Raw genomic sequence first — 21,967 nt, 5'->3', positions numbered from 1 at the left:
AAAAATTGGAAAAAATTAAATAAAAAATAAAATAAAGTCATTTTTATTTTTTTTTTTAAAAATTTAATAAAAAGTTATTATTAAAAATTAATTAAAATTTATTAAAAATGTCAACTCAGCTGCCACGTAAGCAGATAACCTGCTAAAATTGAGGGCAACCTGCTATCAGGTGAAATTACACATTTTTGGAGTGTTCAGTGGCCTAATTGCACTTTCAGGTTACGTTCAGTGGCCAATTTGAACCTTATTCCAAATTATTTGAATTACCTTTCAAAAAAAAATTATTTGAATTAAAATTTAAAATTTAAATTGAATTTTTAATTTTGTGTGAACTTAATTGATTATTTGTTTGGATAATTTTCAGTATGTTATATTTGAATATAAATTTAATTTAAATACCAGATGTTAACATTTCACATATATATAACCCAAAACCCGAGATTATAAATAATTTATAAATATATAATTACAAAACATATATTAAATCAAACATTAATTGAATATTTAATCAAAATATTTTCATTGGGATTTAACATATTCACAAATAATTTGGATATTGTTTTTTTTTTAATTATTTGAAAATTTGTCTAACTGAAATAACATTAGAATATTATCCAACCTAACTAAATAATTGATTTATTTTGTATTTGGCAACTAAACACGAGGGTTGCGCTCGTTGCGGGACTTCACCCAACACCTTACGGTACGAGTTGACGACATCCATGAGGTCGATCAATTCATGAATAGTTAATAATTATAAAAATATTTATTACTATATTAGGAGGGTAAACATTAAAAAATAAATTAACAAAAAAAATATAAATTTTTATATACACGAAAGTGTAGATGAGATGGTGTCCGTCTATTTTGACCTAACTAGGGGTTGCTCACTTGCTCTTCCTAGTACAATCATATTAGCCTCAGCAAATTTGAGTTCACCAGTAAACTGATCGAGGAAATTACTTGTAATAAAACAAAAACAAAAAAAAATAGTTTTTTTTTTTAAATTTTTATTTTATTTTATGTACTTATTATCCCACACAAGATTACTCTTTTCTAAAGATTTTTTAATATATGGTTTCTAATTGTAAAATTATACATAATTATAATTGAAAAATGCTAAGGACTCCTATAATCGTCACTCACAAATAAGCATTGTTACATCAAGAGAGTGGTTGTTTGTGACTGAGCCATTAAGTCACAATGATTTACATTCTCTCAAATGCTCTGTTGGAACGAGGTGTGAAGCTCTTGGGGTCGGGCAAATTATGCAGTGTATTGTGGACACGAGTCCAAAACGACGTCGTTTTCAGGGAAAACACATCATTTCAGTTAAAAAAAAATTGATTTTGTCTCGGCGTTATTCATTTGTGCCATTATGAATGTACAATTGTGGGATTATGAATGTACAGTTATGGCATTATGAATGTACAGTTATGGAATTATGAATGTAAGTTATAAAATTAAGAACACAGAGCTCTGACATTATGAACTTACAATTATGAACATATAGTGATAAAATTATGAACATAGAGCTCTAAAATTGTGAACATCGAGCTTTGAAAATTATGATTTTACAGTTATTGCATTATGAATGTACAGTTATGCAATTATGAATGTACAACTATACAATTATGAATGTACAGTTATGCAATTATGAATGTACAATTATGAAATTATGAACACAGAGCTCTGACATTATGAACTTACAATATGAACATATAGTGATAAAATTATGAACATAGAGCTCTAAAATTGTGAACATAGAGCTTCGAAAATTATGAAGTTACAGTTATTGAATTATGAATGTACAGTTACAGAATTATGAATGTACAGTTATGGAGGTATGAATGTACAGTTATGAAATTATGAACATAGAGCTCTGACATTATGAACTTACAATTATGAACATATAGTAATAAAATTATGAACATATACTCCTATAACGAAGTGGTCTGAAATTAAAAAAAAAAAAAAAGAAAAAAAAAAAAGAAGAAGAAGATAACAGTGCCTAACGGCACTGTTACCCGTGTCCATAGCATAATGATTGTTGGGGTCGGGATACAACCTTTTGACTTTTCAGAGAAGAGAGTGATTGTTTGTTAGTTGTTATACCATGGAGTCATGGACCATACAAGGTGGACCCTAGTCCTAAATTGTGTATTTTTAGTATTGGAATTGTAAATATCTAAAATATAAATTATGTTTTTAAGTTTTGAGAATTTGTGAATAACAATACAGGATTATCACAAATTGTGAACATTTAATATATAATTTGTGTATCTTTAAACGCGGGTCTACCTTACCGCTCACAAACAACGACAAATTATTCTGTGGACCCAAGACCCGGGTCCACAGAATAATTTGCTATTGTCTGTAAGTCCTGGATCCACGGAATGATTTGTCGTTGTTTGTGAGTCCGGGTCCACAGAATAATTTGCCGTTGTTTGTTAGCGGTAAATACAAGAGTGTATATGATACTCCATTATAATTACTCACCAACTTGCCACCCATTTCTTTTCACTAAGCTAATTGTTCGTATTATCACCTACTTATGTACTCCACCCCACAAACTACACATCACCACCATTTGTCCATACACTAACTACTACAACTATAAATTTATTACTATGTTTCCTTATTTTAATTAACCGCTGTCAATTGTTTATCATATTTTTCATCAACTATAATAAAGCTATATGGTTTAAGAAGTAATTAATGTTATAATTAATGCCACAACATCCTTTATTAAAAAAAAAAAAAAACACACACACAACATTTGAAAAATAAAATAGTCATATATTATATAATCATATATATAAAAAATGTGTTCAATTAGAATTTAAATTTACTCATACAAAATTTGAAATTTGCTTTCCAAATGTAATTATCTTAGTTATTATTCGTATTGTGAAAATTATAATATAGATGAAATACAATTAAGAATAAATCAATATAATTGTGTAAATTCTCTCTATAAATTTATTTGAATATGCACATAATTAGAGATTATATTAACCATACAAAATTTTAATTTTAATTTTAATTGTAATTTTGTATTCTATAAAAATAATAAATATTTGACCAATGGAAGCTCAAAAATATTATTATATTAAATAATTTAAAATATTTTAGTTTTTTTATTTTTTATTTATATTTATAATAACATAATTTTTTTCCGTGCATCGCGTGAGTGAATTAGTAGTTATTCAAAATAACATACTTATTTGCACTCAAGGTTACACGTTATTTAAATGATTTGAATTAAAATATAAAATTTAAATTGAATTTTGAATTTTGTGCGAACTTGTATGTTATATTTCGATATCAGATGTTAACATTTCACACATATATATAACCCAAAACCTGAGATTATAATTTATAAACATACAATTACAAAACATACATTTATTAAATCAAACATTAATTGAATAATTAATCAAAATATTTTCATTGGGATTTAACATATTCACAAATAATTTGGATATTGTTTTTCTTTTAAAAAAATTATTTAAAAATTTGTCTAATTGAAATAACATTCGAATATTATCCGACCTAACTAAATAGTTTTTACACTAAACATGCCATAATAACACATAAAATCATTGGTTCAAGCTTCACTATATGTAATTTTGATGAAGTTTCAATGTTCATCATTCTTTGTAAGACTTTTACTATTATATTATTTGAGATATTATATTGTGTCTAATTGCCGTAGCGGTCATAATCCATTAATTGTTTTAAAATATTTATTTAATAATTAATATTTTAATTGAAATAATTAAATAGATTGTATGCTAACTGTTTCAATAAAAACAAATATGTAGTAATATATAAAAATCATTTTAAAAAATCAATTCATTATTATTTATAATGTACAAAACATGTTTTAAAAACCAAAAATAAAGGACAATCCCATCTTTTGTAGGTCAATGCCAAATGTCATATTCATCATTTTTTACATGCTACATTTGGATTTCAAATACATACTTCACTACTTAAATTTATTAGTATGTAGAGATGGCCGGTGGTGGGGCTGATTAGCAATAGTTATGCTGTGGAAACGTGTTCACCATGCACATGGTAGGAATACATGGATAGATCGATAATTTCTATACTGTAGATTTATAATATATTTTATTTTGAAAACGTAGATTCATAATTTTGTTTTTCATTTGTTGTTAACAGGATAGATCCATAATTTCTAAGCTGTAGATTCATAATTTCTATACTGTAAATTCATAACATCTATACTGTAGATTCATAATTTCTATATTGTAGATTTATAATTTCTATACTGTAGATTCATAATTTCTATACTGTAGATTCATAATATCTGTAACAACAAATGAAAAACAAAATTATGAATCTACGTTGTCAAAAAAAAAAAAAAATATGAATCTACAGTATAGAAATTATGAATCTACCCATGTTTTCACCATGCGCATGGTAAACACATTTCCACAGCATAATTTGCGGCTGATCAACCCACTAGACCTAATAAGTGACTAGGGGCCAAAATACTTATTTAGTCTAACACTTTAAAGTTCAAGGTTAATATTATATCCCATCGTTATACCGTGGACCAAGATTCATAGTACATTGTGGATCCAAGTTTTATACGATGGTAATTTGAATTTTAATTTTGAAAGTAACCGTTTGTTGTTCAGTTCACGTAACAAGTTTTTGTTTTTGTTTTTTGTTTTTTTTTTTTTTTGTTTTTTTGTTTTTTTGTTTTTTTGTTTTTTTGTTTTTTTTTTTGTAACTATAAAACATGTGTATGTGTCTTGTGTTATGCGTTTATGTGTCTCATGTTATGCAATTTTGTACCTTTAGCATATGAATTTTGTACTTGAAAGTAAATATAACATGTGCTTTTGTGTCTTGTGTTATGCAATTGTGTACCTTAAGAATATTGATTCTGTACCTGAACTAAAGTAAACATAAAACATGTGTATGTTTCTTGTGTGATGCGTTTCTGTGTCTCATGTTATGCAATTCTGTACATTAAGCGTATGAATTCTATATTTGAAATAGATTAATAGTTTTGTAACACACAACATATTATGTGTCTTATTTTACGAATTTATGTCTTGTATTATAAAATTATGTGATTATAGGACATATATTATCTACATAAATCAAATTTGACAATAAGCAACTATAAATAATTTTTTATTGTACATTATAACACTATACCTAATTCTTAAATTAAAATTCTTACATTAGAACTAAGATAACACATCAAGAAAATGTCACATTATTTTTTTTGGTGTAAACCACACACTGTGGTCCAGGTCTTTCTCTATCCGTTTAACGGTCCAGGTCCACCCGGTTCGCTCCGAGAGGTACAGAAGCTAGCCCAAAGGGAATCCTCATTTGTGGGAATCGAACCCAGGTTATCCCGAAATTCTCCCCCACAAAGAGAGCTCATTTGCCACTTGAGCTACCCTGTTGGGTTAGAAAATGTCATATTATATTACACCATTAAACATTGAATAAAAAAGTATGGAAGTTCATCTTCCCTCCAAGATGCATTTGCACGTTTTAAGTATCCTAAATTAGCTATGATATGATGCATGCATGCATGCATTCTTAGATGCTTCAATCAATCATTTTCACAAAACTCCAAAAACAAAACAACAAAAGATACTACCAGGTTGCGGGTGTGACATAACTTTATTCATACCATCAATCTATTACTAAAACTAGGAAAAAACATTCCTTCAAATTTACATTTTTCTTTTCATATGTTTAGTATCCTACAAGCTAGGTTAGTTCATACAATTTACTATAAAGATGTATGCAATATATGAACTTCAAATATTGTCCTCTCATTATTTTATTTATTGCTTCATTATTTTTTAGCTAAATTGATTACAGTAATATTCTATATAAATCACAATTTAAAAGTTCAAACATAGTGTGATGAATATTGACATCTTTTTAAATTTTCTTCTTCTTTAGATTAATTATATTTATGTAATGAATTTCATAGTAGTTAATTAACAAAGAAGTGGTCATATTATTCTGAGCAATAATCATGTGTAAAATGTAATAATCGATCTATTAAGACATTGTGTCTATTATATTATAAATGAAATGGACAGTGATTTGAACTAAGTTAAAATTTGAATATTTAGATTAGACGTATAGTCATATTATTGTATCTGAATATTTTATTAATAATTTATTCACATTTTAAACAGTTTATTTAACAATTGCTCAATAATTAGATTATTATGATAATGAGTAAATTATTAATTAGCATTATTATTCAATCATTGAGTAATTTACTCTAATTTGACTCATACTTTACCTTTCTTTATGTTATGATGGTACATTTTTGTTAATTACATTAATTTTTTCATAAAAAAAGGTTGTGACTTCTCTTAAAATAAATATGTTATTCCACCCTTATAGAAATGTAGTATATGTATATACAAATTTACAGTAGGCAGTTGATGGATATATTAGGAACGGGATCGGGGCAAATCGACCCGGGAGGGCCGGCACGAAAGGCCTAGGGCGGCCCCGGCTGGGGCCGACCAAGGCCTCGGCCTACGTCGGCCCAGAAGCATGAGACGGCCGACACGAAGGGCCTAGGGCGGCCCCGGCTGGGGCCGACCAAGGCCTCGGCCTACGTCGGGGCCTACGTCGGCCCAGGAACATGAGACGGCCCCGAGTGCCCGCGTGGACCCGGTCAAGGCGCGATCCAACCGCCCCGCGAGAATAGGGGGGTTGATTGGGAGGTTAGCTAGTATAAAAAGAGTGATTATTGTCTGGGTTAGGACATCTACTTATTATTATTACAACATTTCACCTTGTAACCCTTCTACAACTATTATCAATACAAAGTTGTCCCCGCGACACACATCTTTCCTATCCCTTATTTATCGGGTTTAGTGATTCGGGTCTATCCCGGATTAATTAAATCCATCAGCAGTAAAAAGGGGATCATGAATTTTTATGATAAAACTGAATATAATAATTATTTGAATGAATCTTAACACGTGATGAAGAACCTAGTGTTCTAATGTTCTATGCAGCTTCTTGTGGCCAGGAATACATGCGTAAGTCTCAAAAAGTGCTTGCAAATTGCATATTGATAGAGAGATTGGAAACGACTCAAAAATAGGGATTTAGAGTTCGAAAGTCCATAACTCAGGGTTCAAGAAGGTGGCCCGAGCGATTCAAGACTTAAAGTCCAAAAGTCCACCACCCGGATAGAGAGCAAGGGCCCCCAGGGCCAGCCTCTAAAACCGGCTCCGAGTCAATAGTTATTCTCACCTTGGAGTCTGTATCCAGGCTCGGAATGATGAGTCTTGACTTAGTCTTGTGGCCACCCTATTTTTAGGGGTTTTAGTGGGCCCCTACTTGCACTGCTGGAAATTATGGAATTTTCGACCACCTGAAAGTGATCTTAAATCAAGTCAAAAACTTGTTCCGACCACGTTTGGTATCCGGAAAAACCTTTGTTGCTATTTCTGACCACTTTTTACTTTCGACTTGATTTAAGATCACTTTCAGTTGGTCGGAAATTCCATAATTTCCAGCAATGTTGATAGATATTAATTTGTCTTAACCTAGAGTCCTACACAATCATATTTAATATTTTATTCTTACACAATATCCATTGTAATATTCTTACATTTGTCCATGCATATCATTACAATTATTTTCTTTACTATTTTATCATTTATTATTTATGCGAACTTATTGATTCATGCATACCCTGAATCAATTTGTTCCATTACATATTCAAATATAATATATATTCAAAATTTACGGAAGGATTGGACGAGTGAATAGAGTAAGATTTTTGAGTAGGAGGTACGTACTAAAGTGTTTTTCTTATATTCAAAATTTTTGAGTGCCGGCCTCTTATTTCGTTGCAACCTACAAAAAAATGGAATAATTTTCTTTTTTTTAAATTCCATACTAATTAAGCACTATTTAATCACAAATATTTAAACTATATACTATATAACTTTAGTGGGCTTTCTGACGTAACCAAAACAAATTAAAGTACTACATAACTCTATTTGCTTTTATTTATGTTAAATTTGTTTTATTTGCTCAGAGATTCCACATCTGTGAAGTTTGGTTAGGTTTTTGTCTACTTGGTTACGTTAAGCCTTTATGTTTTTTTTTTTTTTTTGATAAATTAAGCCTTTATGTAATTAATATGATAATTGATAATATATAAGGGAAAATGACACTTTTTCCCCCTGTGTTGTTTACATATAGCATATTTTCCCCCTGTGTTGTTTATGTAACCACTTTATCCCCCTCAATTATTTTTAAAGTGGCTATTTTCCCCCCTCTCCGTTAAATAAGTGTTAGAACTGTTAAATATGAGGGTAAAAATGACATTTCACTTATTATTATTATTATTATTATTATTATTATTATTATTATTATTATTATTATTATTATTATTATTATTATTATTATTATTATTATTATTATTAAGCCTTTATGTAATTAATATGATAAATTAAGCCTTTATGTAATTAATATGATAATTGATAATATATAATGGTTAACAACTAAAAAGTAAATTAGTTTGCATTAGATTTAGAAATTATTTATTGTTGATCCCTTGTCAACTTTGCACTAAACTCAAGTATTTAAGTGCAGTAATTAAGAAAATGACAAATGTGACAGCAGCTCAGCTAGCTAGCAATTAGCCAAGCTTTAATTTAATTTCGTGCAATCCAACTCTTCTACCAATTACTTTCATATGATATCAATTAAGTACTTAAAAAAAAAAAAAAAAAAAAAAAAAAAAACCAGTGCTGAATCTATAGCCTGTTCCACTGCTCTTTAATGAGTGATGAAAGGGAGCAATCCCAGCGCACCAATAAGCACAAACTGGAAAACAAAATTAAATTAAACCATGTAAAACTGTGATTATATTGCTTCAGATATTCTTGTTTACTGCTACCTAGTATATATACACCACACAGGCATTATATTCATAGGATTTGAAGTTTCAGGAAGCTAATGAATCACAGAAGAAGAGATCAAACATACCTTAACAATTGGCTTTGCAGTCATAATAATGGTCACATAGCCAACATAGGGTAAAAACCTGTCAATGACAACAATGAATGGCATAAGATCAGACTTTTACAAGTTTGGTTAAGTACCCTGTGTTCTAATAACACCGGAAAAGGTTTCAGGGTTCGAATCCCATATAGTACTAATAGCTTAGAATGTATCCAAAAAATAAGTTCGGTTCAAAAACGTCAGCTTGTTCTCATATTTTTGCATATGCAGAAGTTGTAAAAGAAAAGAATGAGGCAAGAGGTTTTACCCCACTGCTCTGCCAATGATATGGTGTCGATTCAGCCATTGCTGACCGGGAGAATATAAACCTCTGTCATCTTCTGGATTGTTATCCCCTGAAAACCAAAATTTGGAAGATGAAGAATGTTCATCAAAGTGTCAATATATCGGAACAATGGAATCAAATATTGAGCATGAAGGCACCTTTGGTTAGGATATCAAATTCTCTGCTGTCATTCCGTTGGTGAACCTGCAAGTTAAGGTCACATGTATTATAATTTGGTCTGTCCATATCCTCATTGCTTCAACTTCATATATAGGTCATGCTTACAAAACAAAGAATATACAAATCCAGTTACCTTGATCACACGGTGAACAATTGGAATGGAACGACCCTGAAACACGAGGTAAAACACCTTATTAATTGTGTCCTTGCCCACGATTTAGAACAGATTGAGCTGCCCGTGTGGGCTTTATGAATGAATCGTAAAGATAAAGTTTGATGAGTGGAATAGGGAAAGTAAAAAAAAAATAGGGCTCTTACATCCACATTAAAGACCACTATTTCCCCAGCTCTTATAGGATCATCATTCATGGTGAGGAACAAAATATCACCCTGAAAATTGAAAAGTAATAAGCTACAACTCAAGTACATACTACACATACAAGTATATTCAACAGGAAAATTAACCCAACGGGGTAGTTCAAGTGACAAATGAGCTCTCTTTGTGGGGAAGAATTTCGGAATAATCCAGGTTCAATTCCCCCCTGGACAAGCTCCCGTGCCTCTCGAAGCCCGTAAGACGAACAGAAAAAGACCCAGTACACCTCGCACTACTGGTGATCTTAAATCAAGTCTAAAACAAAAAGTGGTCGAAAATAACAACAAAGATTTTTCCGGATACCAAAAGTGAATCTAAGATCACTTTCAGGTGGTCGGAAATTCCATAATTTCCAGCAGTGTCGTGTTACATACCCTCTTGATGCCGGGTTCCATGCTTCCAGTAAGAACAACAACTATAGGAGATTCACACCCAGTAACACATACCAATCCCTTCCAAATCATCAGTGCAGATGCTACAATCATACCTGATGAACTCATCAAAACCATGAAATATTATATTAATGAAGTCTTCTACAACCAAAACCCCTAAAGCTGAAAACTTTATTCCCTTTTCCCATCCCATCCAACTGCCCACATTCCCAATAAACCAGTAAAACATCTTTAACCCTCCATTGAGCAACTACTTTTTCAAGGAACAGAAACCTTGATATATATGATCAACATTTTATGTATAACAAGGAACAGCCAATGTTGGGCAATGGGTTTTCTAAATCCAAAACATAAACATAAAAATAATACAGGTTGGAAACATATATATACACAGACATAATATGTTAATATACATACAAACAAACACAGAAAGGCATTAAAAGGGAGCAGGAGAAGTAGAGATTAAGGAGGAACCAAGGGTGATAGCTTGAGAGAGGGCATGTCTGATCTTGAAAGATTCCATTGTATCTCCTATCCTTCCCATTCTTGATTCTTGAAAATTCAGCTGATTCTTAAGTCCTCTTCTGTTTCTCAGTTTTGTTCTTTTTAGAACTCCCCCTACTCCCCTAGTGCCTATGCTTCCCACTCCTTCGGACTATTCCAAGTTTCAAACATTTGACCACCTTAAAATCAAATCTAAATAAAGGGACTTTCTTGTTTTTTTAAATGTATTGTAACATAATTAGCTTATCAGTCAATTTTGACTTATTTAATTACATTATTAATTATTTGACTTAGTTAAATGAGTGTTTGATTAATTAGCTTTCACTAATAGCTTATTGTTTCAAAATGTAAAAATTTAAAAAGTTGTTCAAAAAAGATTTTTCGATCAATTTTTTGATAAAGTCATTTTGCATGCAATTAACTATCAGCTAACATTTAATTTACCAAATATTTTTTTACAATTAACTAGTATTAGTCAAACACACTAATCCAATCAAGTAACAGCTACGAGTATTTATCAAACACACCCTTTATTTTTATTTTATTTGATCTTTTAAATTTAAATTGTGATGACACCAACTGTGATATCTGATTGGTTGGTTGACATCGACTTAGAGGCGTTGGTTGATCCCACGTGGCGCTCTCCAAACTCACACGATTTGAGTTGCCCCTGAGTTCCATGTTTTATACGATTTTGCCATTCGCCCATTGTTTTGAAACTGGCTTCTATGTGTAAATATGATGAACTTCAAGGGCAATTTGATAAAAATCCATTGATTCTTTATTCTTTTACCCATTTTGGGGGTTCTCAGTTCCAGCTTTGAAGGGAGGTGAATATGGCGCTAACTCTACCGGCTGGGTCCGCGCGTTTGACGGTGGCGCCTCGGGTTCACGTGCCGCGCCGCCGCCTCACTGTTTTCGCCACTGTATCGTCTCCGCCGAGCTCCGGCGGAGAGAAAGCCGTGGATTGGGTTGAGGCAACTGCCAGCTTCTTTGAAGCGGACACTCGCCCCATCATGCTGTTCGACGGTATGCCTCAAAGATTAAAATTTTTATTTCCTTGTGATGTTGTGAATGAAGGAAATCTAAGCGATTACTATACTTTACTGATACAATTGTTGCCTTTTAGTGCCGATATATAAACTTTTATTTGCATGAAACTGAATTTGAATTTGAATTTTCTTGTCCATGTTTGGTTGTACAAATGTCTATGCAATTAAATAATAGTTGTTAGCTCATTTGGTCGATAGGTGTATGCAATTTATGCAACGGAGGAGTGAAATTTGTCCGTGACAATGATAGCCGAAGGTTGGTGTTCCTCCCCCTTCATTTCTTGTTTTTTCAGAAAGAAAGTCCAAATAAAAACTTCTTCAACATGAAATCTCTCTTTTCAATGGATTAAGCAATGGGTATTTGGTTTTCCGTGAGTTGATTTTGCAACTGAGTTCTTGAATTAACTTAAAGACTAGTGTTTCAGATTGAATCCTCATTCCTCCTAGATGTACCAAAAGAAACTTGTATCTTGCTACATTTTTCTAAGGTAAGATATAGTGGCCAAATGGACCAACCTCACTTAAATTGGTCAGACTTTTGGGTATCCACAAGGTTACAAATTTGACTCTCAATAAGAGTTGTCTACTGGGATTCTTGGTTTGAGCCAACCAGCTATGGGTAACCAAACTGGTTTACCTCCTTGTGGTCTTCTGCTGGCTAGAGTCATGAGACGGTGTTTACTTAGTGCTCATCCTCAGTAGTAGTTGTGGGTTTCTCTTGTCACTCAAAAAAAAATATATATATAAAGACCATGTTTTATAAAATAGTTAGCATATCAGTCAATTTTAACTTATTTGACCACTATTATCTGTTTGATTTGGTTAAACAATGAATATGGTTGTTTGATTAATTAGTTTTTTGTAACAACTTATTGCTCCAAAATACTAAAATTCAAAAAACAACTCAAAGTAGTTTTTACGATCAGCTTTTAGAGAAAATCATTTTGCATGTAATCAACTATCAGCTAACGGCTAAATTACCAAACACTTTTTACAATCAACTAGTCAAACTCACTAACCCAATCAACTATCAGCATAGTAGCAAATTTTTCACAATATTAAACTTTTGGTTGAAGCTCTTCTCATTTCACTGAGGCTTTTGATTCCCAGGAGAATTCGGTTTGAGGCTCTACAGAGTGAGGCAGGGAAGAAGCTGTTAAGGAGATCTGGAAGAGCTCCTGATGATATTTCAAGTGTAGTACTTGTTGAAAAAGAGAGGTAATAGCCAATTGAAGTTCCATTTATTGTTAAGCTGATTTACAGAAATAGTTTTGAAAAAACAGAGCTATAATTCATACTCCGTATCAGATAAGAATTTCCTTATTTTGTTTGTACTTAGAAAGATGAGATGTCCATTTAGTTACCAACATAGGTTGCCTTGGATTTCAGGTCGTACGTGAAATCCGAAGCTGTTCTGAGAATCATGCAGTACATAAACTTGCCTTTCCCCCAGCTATCTTTCTTCTTCCAATTTGTTCCTCTGTAAGTCATTACTTCTCCGTACTCTTACTATTTAAGTCCATAAAAACAAGCCTCATCTGCTTTTCTTTTCTTTTGTTTCTTCCACAATTCTTGCAGGTTTGTCCGAGATTTCGCATACGATAATGTCGCTAATAACCGCTATGCATTTTTTGGTCGCTCTGATTCGTGTGAGATATAGAATTGTAGTATTCCATTGTGCCAATAGTTATAGTGTAAATGTATATACATAAAAAAGAAAGAGCAATGTAAAACCAGAATACGGCACATACTTACAAGTAATATTTGCAAACATAAACGTAAATTTGCTAGCACAAATAGCTTAATTAGTTTCTGGATTATGAGAAAAACACAAGATTGAGCCCTAATGGCACAGGGTGTTTGGTTGGATGTAGTTAGAATTCTTTTCCTATCTTATTCCATTGATAAGCAAATTACAGTGTTTGGTTGAAGGTAATTGCTATTCTCCTTCCTTTTGCTGAATTGCAATTCATGGCCACTTGCAATTCGGTGGTTGTGAGAGAAAAAAAGGGAAGAAATGACAAAAGTACCATTAAACATTTTAATTTTATACCATTTTTTTCTTTCTCATTCCCAATAATTCTATTTCCTCATACCAAACAATGTAATTTGAATTCTTACATTATTCTCACCTTATTCATTTTACATCGAATTACAATTCCTTCCCTTCTTCTTTTTTTTTTTTATTGAAAACTATTCCTTTCCTTTTTTTTTTCTTTTTTTTTTTTTTTTGAAAACAATCCATTCTCTTCCTAATTCCTTTCTACCAACCAAATATCCTCTTGTAGTTGTTGTATAAAAATTACACTCAATATGGTGGGCTCTTTGTGGACACCAATTATTAATCCTTCCACCTAATAGATCACTAAGTCATTGTGATTTACCAACTATCTGATAGAGCACTAGGAAATTTTACCTTTGAATGAACAACTAATAACGGGACGTTTAGTTGGAAGGAAGGAATTAAAGGGGAAATGAATTGTAATTCGGTAAAAAAGAATAAGGTGGAATTAAAGTAGAAATTCAAATTACATTGTTTGGTAAAGAGAAATAGAATTATGGAATTAAAGGGGAAATGAATTGTAATTCGGTAAAAAAGAATAAGGTGGAATTAAAGTAGAAATTCAAATTACATTATTTGGTAAAGAGAAATAGAATTATTGAAATTGAGAAGGAAATAAGTGGTATAAAGACTAAAATACCCTTATGTAATAATAATAATAATAATAATAATAACCAAGAATAATAATGTCATTTCATATGTTTTTCCTTTCTCAAATTCATTGAATTGCAATTCTATGGGGTACCCCATGAATTGCAATTTATTTTGTGGAATTGCAATTCCCTATAACCAAACAATGTAATTGAGACACGCATTGAATTGTAATTAAACTACAACTAAATTACAGTGAACCAAACGCTCTATAATATCAGCAATAAAATGTGTTTGTCTGGGAAGTTCAACTGATCACAACGTGAAATTTGTAACAAACATAAAAGGGTAGACGGGTAGTTGAAATTGATGAGATAATGAATATGTCCATGAGACGTGCAGAAGAGTAAAAGGCCATTGAAAAATGCGACGAAGCTAATCGTCACGACCTAGCCCAGCAAGGTTGTACAAAATCGTCACAAAAACAGACAACGAACTCCATAGCCATTCTGCCTTAGCTTTGGCACCAGCACCGGAGCAATAGTCAAACCCATACCAGATACCTGCCGGAATAGGAACGTCGTAGTGGAACGTGACGGCCTTGGTATAATACCCGTAGACCGTAATATCATACGGTATCCACCCATCATACCCGCTCCTGTACACGTACAAGTAACATATCTGATACGTACACGGCCCGGATATCTCGTACGTATCCGTGGAGCACCGCTCGAATGTCCCGGTAGACGGGTCATCTAACCTCGGAGCATATACCTTAACCAAAGAACAGCCGACAGCGGATCGGAAATTCTCAGATTCCGATGTTCGAGAAAGTTAAGGACGAGAAAGAGAGAGAGAGAGAGCGAACCTGATTGCCATAAGCGTCGCCAAAGGAAAGGCTGATTTGGTCTCGTGTGCGTGAAGGTGAAGAGCAGCTGGTGCTTATGCTCACTGAGAAAACACAGCTCCCCCCATTCTGTATATCCAAAACAAACAGTGATTTACAGAAAATTTGTTGAGAAAATAGTGATTTTTGCAGAATATTTGAAGATTTAGCAGACCTGGTGGGAAAGAGCGGTTGTGTTGATGTTGAAGGAAGGGAGAGCAGGTTGGGGGAAACCAACAATTGAATTCAATCTAGCCTGAGAGTGAGAGATTGGAATGAACAGTAAAATCACAGCGAAAAACAGAAACACACACTCTACTACTTTACTCATTTTCATCTTTTCTTTTACTTTACTGATTTTCTCCTCTCCTCTCCTCTCCTCTCTGGAACTCAACAGCCAGCCTTAGATGAGTGGTTGGTCACGCTTTAATGGGCGCAACAAATTTAATGCCCGGTTGGGCTCTACAAGTACCGATTAGCCTAGTACTACACGCTGCTGCTGAGGGTATATCAGTCATTTCCTCTTTTAAGTCTATATGGGTGAAACAGACCATCATTATTGTGTGACCATATTATCAAATAATATATATTTAAAATAAAATAATATACTTTTAGTATATTAAAAATATATATTGTATTTAAAAAAATACATTATTTGAATACTGAAAATATATATTCAGTACACAAATATATATTTGTGTGAAACAGAGGGCAGAGATCTGTTCCTTAATGCTTAAGGGTTAAGGGGATTGGATTATTGGATAGGCTAATGAGATTGGGTCTATGGAAGAATAATACTATTATTTGATATATGGTTAATAACATGAAGAAAATTGGGTATAAAATATATATATTTACATATTTATCAGTATTTAATTTTTTAATAATTATAATGGATAGAATTAATAATAAGTAAGTTGTTATAAATAATATACAATTATATTATTTTATTTGTGGTTTTTTTTGTTTTAAAATCTAAATGGATTGCTATATGTGGAAATATAAATTTCTATACCAGCCAAGACGTCAATGTCTCTCCAGCATTCTTTCCTATGGGTTGTCAAATTTTAATTAGGAATCAGTCTATGGAATAGTCCAAATTTGGCCAATTAAGATTTTATACGACAATTTTCATGGTTTTTTTAAAATATATATTTAAAATTTGAATAGCAAAATAAGTAAGAAATTAAATGAAAATTTGTCAATTAACTAATTCCTTTTTTTTTTTTTTGTTTCCTTTTCATTTTTATACATTAATTAAATTCCAATGAATGTTTATTTCTCTCTAAGACAAGACAACACGTTTGACCTTCAAATTTTACTCAGCAAATCAAATTAAACGTGGTGTAAAAAATATGGATTACAATTTTGCATTGACCATAATTTGGTCCAACTTGTGAAAGGATAAAAATATCCTAGCTTCCTTAACCAAAAAGAAATCTAATAAATAAGTCAAAAAATGTGTTCGAGTTAGTAGGTCATAAATTTTAAATGGTTATTTTGTAATATAAATATATATGAGACACACATCCGATTAAGTCGAATCAAAGTAAATTTGAGTTGTAAAATTTGTGCATGAAGTTTCATACTCGAAAGAAGTTGGGGTTATATGAGGGGATAAACCCTCGGATCCGTGATGTTATTTATAGGTCATTCAAAAACACCTACATTATCTAAGATGTCCAAATATAAACCATTTCCTAGCAAGTTGACAAGGGATATAACAAGGAGCATCCAAGTCTTTTGGCCGAAACTAATTAAAGGAATTATTCTATACATGACTTAGTCGCAAATTATGTTGTGCAACTCGGGTGCACCATGTGTGGTGCACACGGTTGCAAAAACGACGTCGTTTTGACTAAAAACGCGCGTCCTACTTTAAAAAATAAAACTAAAAATCAGGTTCGATTCCCGATAATAGCATTTTTTTTATGCATAATTTGAATTATATATCCATAATGAATGAACTAAATATTCACAATGAATGAACTAAATATCCCAATGAATGAACTAAGTATCCACAGTGAATGAATAACTAAAAATTCAGAATGAATAACTAAAAATCCAGAATGAATGAACTAAAAATCCAGAATGAATGAAATAAATATCCACAATGAATGAACTAAATATCCACTAGGGCAGTGCATATCCGATGGAATCCGACGAACCCGCCCGGTCCGAAATTCGCAACAGAGCATCCGACCCGATCCGTACCCGAAGAAGCGTTATCCGAACCGAAGGCACAAACAACGTCGGATTAGAGGTTTCGGATAGGGTAGTGTAAAATCGCATCCGACCCGCCCGAACTATCTGAAATATATTAGGGTCTGCACACCCCTAGTACTACACGACGTCGTATTAGCTAAGTATATAGGCGTATGTTGATCAACTCATTTACCCTAGCTCTTCATTTGCACAGTCGCAGACCTGAGACCTCAGCTTCTCTATTCTCTACTCTCTAGACTCTTCGTCTCTTCTCTGAGACTCTGAGTTCTCTAGTCTGATCTTCTCACTTCTTACTTCTTAGTTCTCTGATTCTCTGAATCTCTAACTCAGAGTTTGATCTCTTCTCCTCTCTTGTTCTCCGATAGTCTCTCTCTGAGTCTCTGTTACTTTAGAATCCTAGTTCTAAAGTCTGATTCTCTCGAATCTCAGACATCTCCGAGACTCCGATAGTCCAATTGTCCAGTACTCCGGTGGACGGTGGTGGAAGCCCTTCTCGTGGTGATTATAGAGTAAAAACCCTTGTTCTCCGGGGAATATTCAGGGGAAATCAAGTAAAGCTGAAACCCTAGTTTTTATATTTATGATTTGTTGATTTTATTCACTACATGTTGATTTGTTTGTGTTGTATTATGAATATGTTAATTTTTTTTTTTGTGGAAGCTGTTGTAATCGCAAACCCTAGTTTTTTTTTGTATGATTTGTTGATTTTAGTCACGGGCTCATTGAATGTTGATTTATTTGTGTTGTATTATGAATATCAGAATATGTTATATTTTAATGGTGGAAGCCCTTAACTGTGACTTGTGATATATTCTGATTATCTGATGTTTTGAATCTTCTGATGGTGGAAGCCCTTAGGCCTTAACTGAAATGTGTTGTGATTATCTGATGTTTTGTGATGTTATATTGTTATGTGATCTATTCTGAAATCTGAATTGTGATGTCCCTTAAAAAGTTAAAGGCTTAAATGTGAAATGGTGGAAGCCCTTAACTGAAATCCAGATAATGATGAACTGGATAAAGTTCCTGAATCTGAATTTCTTTGTGAATATGTTTATGGATGTATGACCCTTAAATGTTCTTAACTGTTTGTGCATAATGTAAATATGTAAATATAATATTATGAAATCTTGATAGATGATGACACAAACAAGTGTCTGAATCTGGATTTCTTCAATTGTTTGTATGCTTGAATGCTTGATCTGTTATTCTGTATGACAAACAACCTAGTTCTGGACCACAACCTTCAACTCAGGAGGGACAAGGACAACCCCAAGGCACTGAGGTACCTCAGCAGCCTCAGGTGACTCCTGTTGTTCCACAGAAAAGGAGAAAAGAAGTTGAGTCCAGATCTAGGGTGTGGGAGCACTTTGTAAAGATACATGATAAAGAGAACAATATGATTGAGGGGAGGTGCATATATTGTTCTAAGATATTTTGTTGTCAGCCAAAAAAATATGACACTTCCTCTTTAAGAAATCATATGGTGGTCTGTCTTAAAAATCCTCACTTGAAGGATACAAGGCAGTCACTTCTGACTTTCAATGCTGTCTCATCCTCTGCACCAGAGGGTTCTGAAGGGGTAATGGGGGAATTAGGCACATGGGTGTTTAATCAGGAAGCCATTAGGAGGGCTTTGTGTGAGATGATTATAATAGATGAGTTGCCCTTTAGGTTTGTTGATGGGATAGGGTTTAGGAGATTTATTCTAGTTGCCTGCCCTAGCTAGGTTCCAAATCCCTTCTAGGTGGACAGTTTCAAGGGATATTTTTCAAAGATACCTAGATGAGAGATCAGTCCTTAAGCAAAATTTTAAGGGTTGCTCCCAAAGAGTCAGCTTAAACATTGACACATGGACCTCTGTACAGAGGATAAACTACATGTGCATTAATGCACATTTCATTGATGATCGGTGGAAGCTCAACAAAAAAAATCATAGCCTTTGTCCCCGTTTCATCTCATAGGGAAGAGTATATAGCCAAGGCCTTGGAGACTTGTCTGGTTGAGTGGGGTATTAAGAATGTTTTTACTGTCGCAGTTGACAATGCCTCTTCCAATGATACTGCCATGGGATTTTTTAAGAGTAGGTTGATGTCTTGGGGTACCACTTCTGTAAGGTCTAAGTACATGCACATGAGGTGTATAGCCCACATTCTGAATCTGGTGGTGCAAGATGGGTTGAAGTTTGCTGATAGTTCAGTTAAGAGGGTTAGGGAAGCAGTTAGATGGGTTAGGAACTCCTCTGCAAGGCTAAAAAAATTTAGAGATCTTGCTGAACTTATTGGGATGGAAGCCAAATCAGCTTTGCAGCTGGATGTTCCTACAAGATGGAATAGCACATATATGATGCTGAACACTGCAATCCAGTACCAGGCAGTCTTTGATGCCTATTTGGGAAATGATTCCTCATTTTCTGCTGACCTTGGTACCTCTGTGCCTACTTTTATGGATTGGTTTGATGTGAAAAGTTTGGTAACTCTGCTAAAAACTTTCTATGACATGACTGTGAGAATTTCTGGTTCTCTTTATGTGACATCTAACACTTTCTTCAGTGAGATCTCTGATCTTAGTTGCATGTTAGATGACATGACTGGTGGTGAATCTGGATCTGAAAAGGTAAATTCCATTCCTGTTAAAGTGTTAATTGTTTAACAAATCTGTCTATTAACAAATGTTAATTCTTTGCTTTTTTTTTTTTTTACAAGAAATGGGCACCCAAATGAAAACTAAGTTTCTGAAATATTGGGGGGACCCTGAAAAAATGAACTGTGTGATCTTCTTTGGCACTATTTTGGATCCTAGAGATAAGGTTGAGTACATGTCTACCCAGTTAACTCAACTTTATGGTGATGATAAAGGCAAAGCCTGTTTTGAGAAGGTCCAATCTGCACTTCTTGAGATGTACAATGATTAGGCTGCCACTTACTCTGTGGATGTGAACACTGTACCAGCTGTTGTTGCCCAACCTTCTCAACCTGTGAGTGTGCAGCCTAGTGCTGTAACTGTTGGTAGGCCACAAGGTAAGTTGAAAAGTCAATTGAAAAGGCAAAGGATGGAGAGTGGTGGAAGCCTTAAACAGACTGACCTGCAAATATATTTGAGTGGCCATTGTGGAAGATAAGGTTGATTTTGATATCCTAAAATGGTGGAAGGTGAATTCTGAAAGACTGCCAATTCTCTCTAAAATGGCAAAGGATATTCTTGCAGTTCCAATATCCACTGTGGCTTCTGAAAGTGTTTTTTTTTCAACTAGTGGTAGAGTGTTGGATCCATTTAGAAGTTCCTTAACTCCTAAGATTGTGGAAGCTTTAATTTGTACACAGGTTTGGTTGAGATTACCAAATCAACCTATACAAATTGAAGAAAATATTGATGATTGTGAAATGCTTGAAAAAGGTAATTAACTACTACTTAAATACTTTTAGTATTATGTATTTTTTTTTATGATACTTAATATGTGTTTTTTATTTGCAGAGTTGCCAACTGGAGTTAGGACTGCTGGAACTTCCCTACCAACAATTGCAGTAATGTTCATTCATTCTGCTCTCAGTTTTATATTTAGCTGTTATTCTGTTCTCTTAGAAAATTAGATTATCATTCTGTTATGAGTTATAGCTTATGAATTCAATTATGTAAGTGCATTTTAGTGTCTTAGCTCCTTCCACGGTTCCACTTTATTGAACATTTGAACATCAGGTATTCAGGTTACAGGCTTACAGCTTGACAGGTATGTGCAGTAGTATGGGCAACGATGATGCTTCCACCTTTGTCTGAATCAAAGGACTTGGGGTTGGTATGTTGCTCAAGTTTTGGATTTTGTTCCAAAACTTTAGAAGCAATTTCCCTCAAATCTTAATGATATGAAACACAACAATCTGAGCCTATTTTGGATTTTTGAGCAAAAAATGTTAAACTGTTATTCTTTTCAGTTTTTTTTTTTTTTTTTTTTTTTTTGTTATTTAAGTTTGCACCTTAAGCAGGAAGATGAGGAATGCTGAGTGCCTGAGTTGCTGGTTTGCTGAGTTGCTGTTGCCTGTTGCCGCATTTAGTTTTTGAATGGTGCCTTAACAGCTGATTTTTTGAGAATTTGAATCTGTAAACTGTTTTTGAATTGTAACTTGTAAGTTGTAAGCTGTAAAGTTTATATAACTCCATTAACTTGTAACAAGTTACTTGTTAGCTGTTAACCTGTTATAGATTTTTAAGTTGTGAACTTGTGATTTTGAAGTTGTAAATTGTTAACTACTAGTAGTTACTACTTACTACTTAGAAGTTAACAAGTTACAACTTAATTAGTGCTGATTTACTTATTTAGTAGTTAATTTGATGTTTTTACGAATTTTTTATTTAAATTCGAA

The 21,967-nt window shown here is 33.1% G+C and overlaps 3 protein-coding genes across 3 annotated transcripts; 1 reads left to right on the top strand and 2 right to left on the bottom strand.

Moving 5' to 3' along the window:
• Positions 1 to 8,679: 8,679 nt before the first annotated feature.
• On the bottom strand, positions 8,680 to 10,938 carry LOC109164927 (signal peptidase complex catalytic subunit SEC11C). The gene is made up of 8 exons (XM_019313485.1): positions 10,763 to 10,938; positions 10,271 to 10,383; positions 9,839 to 9,910; positions 9,654 to 9,689; positions 9,499 to 9,544; positions 9,323 to 9,410; positions 9,040 to 9,097; positions 8,680 to 8,877 (listed from the first exon to the last, which is right to left on the bottom strand). The coding sequence occupies exons 1-8, from the start codon at positions 10,830 to 10,832 to the stop codon at positions 8,830 to 8,832; spliced, it is 531 nt and encodes a 176-aa protein (XP_019169030.1). The 5' UTR covers positions 10,833 to 10,938; the 3' UTR covers positions 8,680 to 8,829.
• Positions 10,939 to 11,542: 604 nt separating this feature from the next.
• LOC109165843 (DCC family protein At1g52590, chloroplastic) lies at positions 11,543 to 13,652 on the top strand. Its single transcript, XM_019314796.1, has 5 exons — positions 11,543 to 11,821; positions 12,043 to 12,100; positions 12,955 to 13,062; positions 13,234 to 13,326; positions 13,423 to 13,652. Exons 1-5 carry the CDS (start codon positions 11,629 to 11,631, stop codon positions 13,502 to 13,504), a joined length of 534 nt encoding a protein of 177 aa, XP_019170341.1. The 5' UTR covers positions 11,543 to 11,628; the 3' UTR covers positions 13,505 to 13,652.
• Positions 13,653 to 14,809: 1,157 nt separating this feature from the next.
• LOC109165842 lies at positions 14,810 to 15,821 on the bottom strand. The gene is made up of 3 exons (XM_019314795.1): positions 15,559 to 15,821; positions 15,366 to 15,473; positions 14,810 to 15,271 (listed from the first exon to the last, which is right to left on the bottom strand). Exons 1-3 carry the CDS (start codon positions 15,718 to 15,720, stop codon positions 14,933 to 14,935), a joined length of 609 nt encoding a protein of 202 aa, XP_019170340.1. The 5' UTR covers positions 15,721 to 15,821; the 3' UTR covers positions 14,810 to 14,932.
• Positions 15,822 to 21,967: the final 6,146 nt, after the last annotated feature.

The sequence above is a fragment of the Ipomoea nil genome, unplaced genomic scaffold (genome assembly GCF_001879475.1).
Source record: "Ipomoea nil cultivar Tokyo-kokei standard unplaced genomic scaffold, Asagao_1.1 scaffold3069, whole genome shotgun sequence".
NCBI classification, from domain to species: Eukaryota; Viridiplantae; Streptophyta; class Magnoliopsida; order Solanales; family Convolvulaceae; genus Ipomoea; species Ipomoea nil.
This window is presented reverse-complemented; position numbering and strand designations above follow the sequence as displayed.

Excerpts from the sequence above, each read along its gene's own strand:
- LOC109165843 (XM_019314796.1), top strand. The coding sequence starts at position 11,629 with ATGGCGCTAACTCTACCGGCTGGGTCCGCGCGTTTGACGGTGGCGCCT. Across the intron at positions 11,822-12,042 it reads CCCCATCATGCTGTTCGACG|GTGTATGCAATTTATGCAAC; the intron begins GTATGCCTCAAA and ends TTTGGTCGATAG. Across the intron at positions 12,101-12,954 it reads CGTGACAATGATAGCCGAAG|GAGAATTCGGTTTGAGGCTC; the intron begins GTTGGTGTTCCT and ends TTTGATTCCCAG.
- LOC109164927 (XM_019313485.1), bottom strand. The coding sequence starts at position 10,832 with ATGGGAAGGATAGGAGATACAATGGAATCTTTCAAGATCAGACATGCC. Across the intron at positions 9,911-10,270 it reads TGGAACCCGGCATCAAGAGG|GGTGATATTTTGTTCCTCAC; the intron begins GTATGTAACACG and ends TTCAATTTTCAG. Across the intron at positions 9,545-9,653 it reads TTGTTCACCGTGTGATCAAG|GTTCACCAACGGAATGACAG; the intron begins GTAACTGGATTT and ends CTTAACTTGCAG.
- LOC109165842 (XM_019314795.1), bottom strand. The coding sequence starts at position 15,720 with ATGAAAATGAGTAAAGTAGTAGAGTGTGTGTTTCTGTTTTTCGCTGTG. Across the intron at positions 15,474-15,558 it reads CAACCGCTCTTTCCCACCAG|AATGGGGGGAGCTGTGTTTT; the intron begins GTCTGCTAAATC and ends TTGGATATACAG. Across the intron at positions 15,272-15,365 it reads GCGACGCTTATGGCAATCAG|GTATATGCTCCGAGGTTAGA; the intron begins GTTCGCTCTCTC and ends TCTTTGGTTAAG.